This window comes from Salvia splendens, chromosome 20 (genome assembly GCF_004379255.2).
Source record: "Salvia splendens isolate huo1 chromosome 20, SspV2, whole genome shotgun sequence".
NCBI lineage: Eukaryota > Viridiplantae > Streptophyta > Magnoliopsida > Lamiales > Lamiaceae > Salvia > Salvia splendens.
The window spans coordinates 710,830-720,135 of record NC_056051.1 but is presented as its reverse complement, the minus strand read 5'-3'; the positions used below and the strand labels follow the sequence as shown (position 1 = coordinate 720,135).

The window sequence follows — 9,306 nt, the reverse complement described above, 5'->3', positions numbered from 1 at the left end:
TGTAGTCTCATTTAAATTTATATCAATAAAATTGTAATTTTCATCGTTATTGTTTTAATTTTATTTACGCATATTTCATAGATAAATAAAGACTAAAATGCAAAAAAAAAACAAAAAAACAAACCACCACCGGAACCGCCTAAACCTTGCCGGACCGGTTCAGGTTCAACGATTTAGACGATTTTCTGAATCGTTCGAAACCGACGTATTTTTAACCGGGTGCATACCTAATTATAATGACCGTATTAAGTATTAAAAAAATGCTTCAAAGCTATTAAAAATATACTCCAAGTTTTGAAATTAATATACTACTCCGTCCCAAAGAAGATGTCACACTTGGGAAATGACATGAGATTTTATGAGATGTTGTTTTGTATGTTAAGTGGTGAAAGAAAATATAATTTTATAATTGATGTGAGGAGAAACTTTTTCTAAAAGAGGAAATGTGACATCTTTTATGAGACAAATTAAAAAAGGAAAGTGTAACATCTACTATGGAATAAAGGGCGGACAAAATTAGAATGCCAAAAAAAAGCCACCAAGTTTGTAATAGGAGAAATAAAAGTAGGTATTTTTGAGGTAAAAAATTGGAAATCGACAAGGGAAATGATTGATTGAAGAACTTGCAACAAAAATCGCAGTGGTGTGTATACTATAAAATTTCCCTCAATTTATTTTCTAACCCTAGCCCTATTTGAAATTTCTTAATTCACGTCGCTGTTGACCTCTTTTGCGGTTTGCGCAGCGTTGATCAAGATGGCCAGTGATGATAGCTCCGCCGCAACCCGCGTGGACGGCCTTGTGAATAGATCCAGTGAATCTAGCGCTAGTAAAGTTGCAGCCGAAGAGGTTGAGGATAAAGTTGAAGACCTAACTCTGGATGAGCCCCAAGGTTATTACGCCGCCGCTTCCATTTCCTTGCACTTTTTTAGGAAATTAATGGCTTTCGTAGCTTAGCTAGTGAGATTATGGTGAAGATAAATTGCAATCAGAATAAGGCTTCTGCAAAAGTTCGATTTTTGGTAGCAACAGGAAACTGTCTCTGAGTTTTTGTTTTTCTTTCCATGCCAATTGAGTTGTTGAAGTAGTGTAATCAATTTCTGACTCTCACATTGGTATATGCATTTGAACATTATAGAAGTTGCAAAGAAGAAGAAGAAGAAAAGTAAAAGCAAGTGAGATATATTTATTTTTGCGGATTTCCCTCTTTTCATTTATTAGGTTTGAAAGCTCAAATCATCTGGAGAATGTCTTATGATTCTCAGGAAGAAAAAAGAACCACCCCAACAAACTGATCCACCATCGATTCCTGTAGTCGACCTCTTTCCATCTGGCGAGTTCCCAGAGGGTGAAATTCAACAGTATAAGGATGAGTATGTCTAACTAAAACTACAGCATCATTCTAGTATATTGTTTATGTGATGATTGCTATGTCGAACTAAATTCAACGACTTTTATCCCTCATTGAAGAAGATATATCTTCACAGTTTTTAATTCCATGCCAAAAAAAGGATGAGATCTGGTGGCACATAAAATGGATGCTAAAGAAAAGGGATGTATTGTATTGAAATTTAATTGTATGTACATTGAGTTTTGACTTCTTTTTTGTTAAAAATAAAGATTATAAAGGCATAACCCTTGCATTGCAAAGGTGTAACAGTAGTTTAATATTGAGTAGGAGCTTTCACCATTTCCTGGTGCATTGCATGTATCATTTACTATATCATAATGGTGATGGATAGAAATTTGATTGCCACCTATCATATAAACAGAATTATATATGCTAAAATGTCTTTATTTATCCAAACCAATTAACTGTATCTAAACCTCTATAAGAGTATCTGCACAAAAATGAAAAAACTATCTAGATTCATATTTTCTAACTATAAACTCAAAGGAATATGAAGTTTTTATCTCATTGGCTAATGGTTCAATGTAGTAATTTGTGGAGAACTACATCTGAGGAAAAGAGAGAACTGGAGCGACTAGAGAAACCAATTTATAATTCAGTTCGCCAAGCAGCCGAAGTCCATCGTCAGGTAGCTTTGAACTTTATATGAGCATGTATGTTAAAAACTCTGGCTTAGATGTGTTTACCAACTTCCAAGTTTCTAAGTCTGTGATCCTTTGTAGGTCCGGAAATACATTAGGCAAATCGTGAAACCTGGAATGTTGATGACTGATCTGTGTGAGACCTTGGAGAACACAGTTCGTAAATTGATATCTGAAAATGGTTTACAAGCTGGCATTGCATTCCCCACTGGATGCTCATTGAACTCGTAAGGATTGATTTCAAATGAGGTTCTTTCATCCTTTTTATTTCAGCTATCACTGGTCTGAGTCTTAGTGCTATTTTTTGTGATGAATTCATTCAACCTACTTTAATTGCAGGGTTGCTGCCCATTGGACTCCAAATTCGGGGGACAAAACTCTGCTTCAGTATGATGATGTGATGAAACTGGATTTTGGAACTCACATTGATGGTAATTCAGCTACTGTAGTTGTTATCTTATATAATAGGATGTGGCTGTTTTCCTTTAATGAAGCCTCCTTTTAACTCCTTTTGTTTTATTGCGTATTTGACTTCAATTTGATTTTGCTCTTACTTTATTTCAGGACGTATTGTGGACTGTGCATTTACCGTGGCATTCAACCCAATGTACAATCCGCTGCTTGAGGCCACACGTGAAGCCACAAATACTGGTATCAAGGTGGGTTTCTGAAAATAAATCTGTATAAGTATGATTTTATGATTGACATTGTTAGAGAAAGTTTGGAGCTGCTGCTGATGTTTTTTGTTTGTAAAAAATAGGAAGCTGGAATTGATGTGCGCTTGTGTGATGTTGGTGCTGCTATTCAAGAGGTCATGGAGTCGTATGAGGTTGAAATCAATGGAAAGACATTCCAGGGTATAATTTTAACTGACAAATTGAGCATCCTGTACAACATGTACTCACGGTGAAAAGTTTATTCATTTATGAATAATAGATGTTCCAGCTCTCATATGACAAGATACATGTTAATAATCACAATTTCATACTGTGGTAGGCATGCTCTAAATGTGCATTTGTCTCTGTGTTTAGTATTCTTCACCATTCATGAAATTGGATCACTGGATCGTGCTCTATATGCCCTTCTATATTTCAAAAAAATAACAATTGTTTCTGCCCGATATCTGCTGCAGTTTTTGTATGAAATGAAACTATTTTGTGAACTGGATGTTTTGGGTGATTTGCAGTTAAAAGTATCAGAAATTTGAATGGGCACAGTATTGGGCAATATCAGATCCACGCAGGGAAATCTGTACCAATAGTAAAAGGAGGAGAGCAAACAAAAATGGAAGAGGGTGAATTTTATGCCATCGAGACTTTTGGATCCACAGGTAATGCCCTCTTCTACTGCTAAAAAGTTGTTTTTTTTTTGTTGTTGAAAGAGATATGTTGATTGTGGAAGTACAATTACGGCCTGCAGGGAAAGGATATGTGAGAGAAGACCTGGAGTGCAGCCATTACATGAAGAATTTCGATGCTGGCCACATTCCACTGCGGTTGCCTAGAGCAAAACAGCTCCTGACAACTATCAATAAGAACTTTTCTACCTTGGCTTTCTGCAGACGCTATCTAGATCGCCTTGGAGAAACCAAGTATTTGATGGCACTGAAGAATTTATGCGATGCTGGCATTGTTCAGGTGTGTCTTGTGCACTTTCGGAGCTGACTAACATGTTGATATTTGTACCATTGTGTTTATGAACTGAATACTGAGAGATGGTGTTTTTTTTGTTGATAAACTTTGGCAGCCATACCCTCCTCTTTGTGATATCAAGGGCAGCTACGTTTCTCAATTTGAGCATACAATTTTGCTTCGTCCAACTTGTAAAGAAGTTGTATCAAGAGGTGATGACTACTGATGAAGACATTTGAAGAATCTATCTACTACTTTAATAGTATTATATTACTTGTTGTCACATGCTTGGATTTCTTATAAACTAGTCTAGACTCTATTGTGAATCATTTTCTTCTGTTTTTTTTGTTTTCCTTTGAGAATGGCTGTATAATCTGTTCTGTGGCTTTTGCATCTCTACTCAGTATTAGGGTTCTACTAAACCTCTGTAGTCAGTAAACAAAAATGAAGCAATATTTGGACTTTCATCGGAGAAATAAAATCCACGGTGTTATCGATACTGTGGAGGAGGCATGTTGGTGCAGGTGAGGTGCATCATGGACACCTCATGAAGGGAGAAATAAATGTTCAAATTTAGTCTTTAGGTTAGGGTAGTAAGATTTTCGAAAACTTATTAATTACTTAGAATATCAAAAGAAAGGTGTAAATGATACTCCCTCATCATTTCCTCTTTTTAGTAAAAAGTCAACACATTTTTTCACACCTACTTTACTCTCTCTTACTTTTTTCTCTATTCATCCCTCTACCTTTTTCATTTTCCATTTTATTCTCTCTTTACTTAACTTACCTAACATAATTTTTATTAATATCTGTACCAAAAAGAAACGTCTTCATTACTATGGAACGGAGAGAGTACTATTAAACATAGACCTATAATCTTAGGGTTGCGTTAGTGTGCTAATCTTATGTTTAAAAGGAAGAATTTATTAATTGCTGCGCTATTAATTATTGGGCGGCTATATATTAAATCAAAAGATATGTAAATGACAATATATATAAACCTAGCTTCTTTTTTCCTGCGCCCCAGCCATCGACCCCAACTACCCAGCTGCACCCCTTGAACGTCGCTCGCTCCAGCTACTCTGGGGCAAGGCCGAGCCACGCCCCAGGTGCACATTTGATAACACTGACTGAAACCACAACTTGCGAGTTGCGACTACAAATTCAATATTTATTTTGACTAGGAAATGAACTGAACGTATCACACAATGTCAGCTAAGTGCAATATTTTGCAATATGCTGAAGCTGTACATCCAATACCTAAATAGTCATAGTAAAGAGAAGTGAATGTGTTCCTAATATACTGATCCAATGATTGAATATCACTTTCAAGATTTCTTCATCTTCGGGGGTGGAGGACATAGAAAACGGAAAACCCAGGCAGACAGTATTGCTCCGACAAAGGGGCTGATCCAATACACAAGGAAATGCTCCCAAGTACTGTGTGTATTGTTTACATAAGCCCACCCAAATGCCTGCACACATAAACCATACTTGTTTCAAACCAAAAACACACTGTCATAAGCACGAATGAACAACTCATAGCACTTGTTCTATTCTTGCAAACTAAAGCTACAATCACAACGTACAAGTTCACACAAAAAAAACACAAAGTATCATTCACAATATTATATGACATGTCAAGACAGGTTGCAACCATTCATATCGCTTGTCAGAAAGAGTTGCAACTTGCAACCAATTGTGTATGCAAGTCTTAATAGCTTAATCTGGTTAGACATTGACCATAAATTCACAAAGCAACTAGTATCTACTGCTGTGAACCAGAATTATTGTATCCTTGAGACATAAAAGTCATCTATGACTATACCGATGCACACAGGACTCACTTTTACAATCACCCCCAAAGTATCTATATCTTCTGGAGAGCTAAGATGATAAAATAATTCAACATTAGTAATGGGAATGGGATCACGGATGCTTTACAAAATCATGTCACCAAAACGAGAAAATGACAAACACAAGCATCTTTTCTGAGCACCATCTTTATATTTTTCCCATGGTTAAGTTAGCAATTGAGTAATGAAGTCTTAACAAAGCGAAAGGGCAGTCATATGGCAACATTACATTTTTCAAACGATAGTTATGAATCTTTTATACCTCCTCAATATTGTCACTTTCTAAAATCTCAATAGAAGCATTTCACAGGTCCTATTCATTTTCCTGGCTGTGGTTATGAACGGAATTTTATCTCCCTTGAGCAAAAAGATTAAAACACAAGTAAAACAGGATCCAGATTAGCATTCCTACAAAATCTTTCTGAGTTGAAGTCAAGAAACAGCACATATTGCTCTCTTACTCTTGTAACTATGACTTTGTTTCATCTCTACCATTTTACCAATAAGATATTATGTTGTTACATGATTGGTGTCAAATAGAAGAGCAACCGATGATAAGTGATGAAAATAGAAGGAATAAAAAACAAGTGAGAGAGTTAGGGATGACTCACATTAGCCGGATTCATGGAAGGTCCCGTATAAGTGGTACCTGCAACAACAAGAGACACAGTGGAGATAGCAAGCATCCCGTTCTTGACAAACATGCTTTTAGGACCTTTAATGATTATGAAGAGCACAGCCAAGGTCATTAGGAAGGTCAAAACCCCCTCAGCAATTGCTCCAGTATTGGTGTCTACCTTCAGCGAAGGACCCCCGAGCATATGCTTGTACTGCACCGGCATTGCTTGTATAATCGCCACCGCACCACCCACCGCACCAGCTGCCTGTCCACACACTCACACTCAGTCGATATAGTAATGGCATCAATAAACTAGTAATCTCTCGGCCGTCCCAAAATAGTTGAATAGTTTCCTTTTTTGGTAAAATCCTCTCTTTCTCATGCTTCATCTCCCCTCTTACTTTATTCTCTCCACAATCTAACATTTAAACATCAATTTCTTAAATCTAATGCCAATTGAGTACAATTTTTTATAGATCCACTCAGCACAAGTTGTTCTATCAGTTTCTAGAGATTAGGTAGGAGAAATCGGTGTTTCTTCCGAAGTCAACTGCGATTGCATCAACTGTGATTTCATCATCAATCTAATTAGGTATTTAATTGGTGAAGGATCGGACCTGAGCAGGAAAGCGGACGGAGGCGGAGATGAGAGAGTCGGCGCCGCCGAGGCCGGCGGCGTAGAAGGCGGCGGTGCCGGTGGGATTGAAGGAGGCGCCGCCGAGGAGATCTCCGAGGAAGCCGAAAATGAACAAGAGGATGAAGATGAGAAAAGTGGTGATGAAAAGGGAGGGGAGGCCGGGGGCGACGCCGAGAGCGGAGGAGACGACGTAGGTGAGGGCGCCGAGCGAGGAGGCACAGAAAACCCACAGGAAGGTGAGGGCAGCATCGCCGACGGCGGCCTTGATAACGGCGGCAACCATCGCGGCAGAATAAATGAGGAATGTGGGCAACTCACTCCTACGTGATATTCCCTCTACGTTTACGTTTGGCTATATTTACGCTTTTTTTAAATGAATAAATAAATTTAAAAGTTTAACCTATTCTATTTTAAATTTAAATAATTAGTACATAAATTTAAAAAAAAATTAATATCAATTCTCTTTCGTCAAAATCACCTCAAAGCTTTAAATTTATGTAGCTCTTTTGATTTAAAAAAAATTACAAAAAATATATCAAGTTAAAGTTAATTCTATAAGGATTCTACCGAAATCTCAATTGCATATGTTCCAACGATATTCGAAATATGAAATTTGATAGTTTTTGTTTCAGTTTTCGTACATCTGGATAGCCAGATTTTTTTCAACAAATGCAAAATCAAATCTCAATATAGTGTATGTAAAATATCAATAAAACTGTGTTGATATTTTCGTGTACTTGTGTTGAAATACTCATGTCATTGTGTTGATATTTGTAATACACTATGGTGATATAAGAGCATCTCCATGGAAGAAAGTTAAATAAAAGAGGTATGCCCTCTATTTACCTTCGAGAGAACTGCATTAAAAGTCTATAACTTTTCGGGTTGTGACATTGCAAGTCCCTAATAAAAAAAATATCGTCGGAAGACCCTAACATTAAACATAATCACTTATCATGTTTTTTCTGACTAAAACACCCTTAAGCCCTAAAAGGAAATTTTGGTTATAACGCTCAGAATGATGGCAGTGGCGGCCTGCATGCTGCTCTGCAGCTACTGTTCCACATTGTTCCTGACACAAGTGGTAGGGGAATTGACGTTGATTAGTCAGTTATTATATTCGACTAGTATTATCACCCGTGCTATGCACGGGCAATAAGATTTTTAAGTAATGAAAATAAATTCTAAGATTAGTAGATTAAGGGGTGTGATCTGTTGCTAACTTTTCATAAATTGCTAACTCATCAACGTAGCGTATTAAAAATATCAACACGATGATACTGAAATGTCAACATAAACTTAAGTTGATATTTTAATACATTGTGCTGGACTAAAGAAATACATGAACTAAGGACTGAATAACAACTGTTTTGACCCCTCGGGGTTTAAGGAAAACAAACTATGAAGACTTCGACGTGGATTTGAGTCTCTTCTTCCTTGATGAGTAAGAAGAGAGGAAGATTTATGTAGAACAGCGACTCCGATGACTCCTAGTTCCTGTGCTCCAAGCTTAAAATGTAAATGTGGACTCTGTAGCGACTGAGATGAGGATCTGGACCCAAAAGAACAAACTCTCTCTATGTGCTTTCTATCCACTATTTATAGGATGACCTTGGCCCAAATCCCTAGGTTAAGCTCATCCTGTCTTGACATTAATGCCCTTGAGATGACATCTTCTTTTCTCTCTCCTATGACTCATCCTCTTATGTGGTGAACTCCACTTGATCAACTCGCTAGTCGGGCAGGCTCCATTGTTTGTCTAGAACTGATCAGCTTGCCTTCGGCTTTGGCTATTCATTGCTTCTTTCCCAAGTTGATCAAGTCGTCCATGTGCTCTGCTACTTCAACACTTTTCCAGCCCCTGCATACTCAAATACACATTTTTTTCGCACATTATGACCTCCGTTAGTGTAATAAACCCCTATAAAACCATGCTTGTAATGAGCTGTATCTGGAGTTGAATGACATTCTTCTACATCAATAACTTTTGAAGCTTCAACCGGATGAATGTCTTCGAAAGGAAAAACGTAATGCGACGCTTAATATGAGTAAATATTAATAACATCTATATTCCATATAACACTAACTTTCAATTTGAGAGAGAAGACATAATTACCATATACTCCCTCCGTCCCAGTTTTGGAGTCACATTTGCCATAAAAGTCTGTCCCAATTTAAGAGTCACATTTAGAATTTTCCATATTTGGACATAAAATTTTACCCCATTATTCAATAAAATTACACCCAAATGCCATTATCTACACAAAAATAAACCAAAAAATAAAACAAAAACTTAACCCCCTAACCCCACCCCAACCCCCCTCATTTGACTTTCATTTCTCTCTCACTCTACCTTCCTGTCTCTCTCTATTCCTAATCGAAGGAACCCTAATCGGCTCCTACTATAATCGCCGATCTAAATCCGATGATTACTCCATCACCGTTCGCTTCTCATGGCCGATGAATGGGATGCTTTGCCAGAGTTTGAATCGTTGCCATCTTTCGATACAC

General features: G+C 37.3%; 2 protein-coding genes across 3 annotated transcripts; one reads left to right on the top strand and one right to left on the bottom strand.

Annotated features, from left to right (window-relative positions):
- Nucleotides 1-552: 552 nt before the first annotated feature.
- Nucleotides 553-4,076, top strand: LOC121782578 (methionine aminopeptidase 2B-like). Of its 2 annotated transcripts, XM_042180474.1 has the most exons (12): nt 553-643; nt 746-892; nt 1,139-1,175; nt 1,266-1,373; nt 1,940-2,039; nt 2,134-2,279; nt 2,392-2,483; nt 2,617-2,711; nt 2,813-2,909; nt 3,239-3,382; nt 3,472-3,689; nt 3,799-4,076. In XM_042180474.1, the coding sequence occupies exons 2-12, from the start codon at nt 757-759 to the stop codon at nt 3,907-3,909; spliced, it is 1,284 nt and encodes a 427-aa protein (XP_042036408.1). In that variant the 5' UTR covers nt 553-643; nt 746-756; the 3' UTR covers nt 3,910-4,076. The 2 variants fall into 2 exon arrangements, with proteins under 2 accessions (XP_042036408.1, XP_042036407.1); XM_042180473.1 differs by lacking the exon at nt 553-643 and having other exon boundaries at nt 673-892.
- Nucleotides 4,077-4,833: 757 nt separating this feature from the next.
- On the bottom strand, nt 4,834-7,142 carry LOC121780613 (aquaporin SIP1-1-like). The gene is made up of 3 exons (XM_042178223.1): nt 6,776-7,142; nt 6,151-6,423; nt 4,834-5,158 (listed from the first exon to the last, which is right to left on the bottom strand). The coding sequence occupies exons 1-3, from the start codon at nt 7,076-7,078 to the stop codon at nt 5,012-5,014; spliced, it is 723 nt and encodes a 240-aa protein (XP_042034157.1). The 5' UTR covers nt 7,079-7,142; the 3' UTR covers nt 4,834-5,011.
- Between the last annotated feature and the right edge of the window lie 2,164 nt (nt 7,143-9,306).

Excerpts from the sequence above, each read along its gene's own strand:
- LOC121782578 (XM_042180474.1), top strand. The coding sequence starts at position 757 with ATGGCCAGTGATGATAGCTCCGCCGCAACCCGCGTGGACGGCCTTGTG. Across the intron at positions 893-1,138 it reads AACTCTGGATGAGCCCCAAG|AAGTTGCAAAGAAGAAGAAG; the intron begins GTTATTACGCCG and ends TGAACATTATAG. Across the intron at positions 2,040-2,133 it reads CAGCCGAAGTCCATCGTCAG|GTCCGGAAATACATTAGGCA; the intron begins GTAGCTTTGAAC and ends GATCCTTTGTAG.
- LOC121780613 (XM_042178223.1), bottom strand. The coding sequence starts at position 7,078 with ATGGTTGCCGCCGTTATCAAGGCCGCCGTCGGCGATGCTGCCCTCACC. Across the intron at positions 6,424-6,775 it reads CCGTCCGCTTTCCTGCTCAG|GCAGCTGGTGCGGTGGGTGG; the intron begins GTCCGATCCTTC and ends GTGTGTGGACAG. Across the intron at positions 5,159-6,150 it reads CTTCCATGAATCCGGCTAAT|GCATTTGGGTGGGCTTATGT; the intron begins GTGAGTCATCCC and ends TTATGTGTGCAG.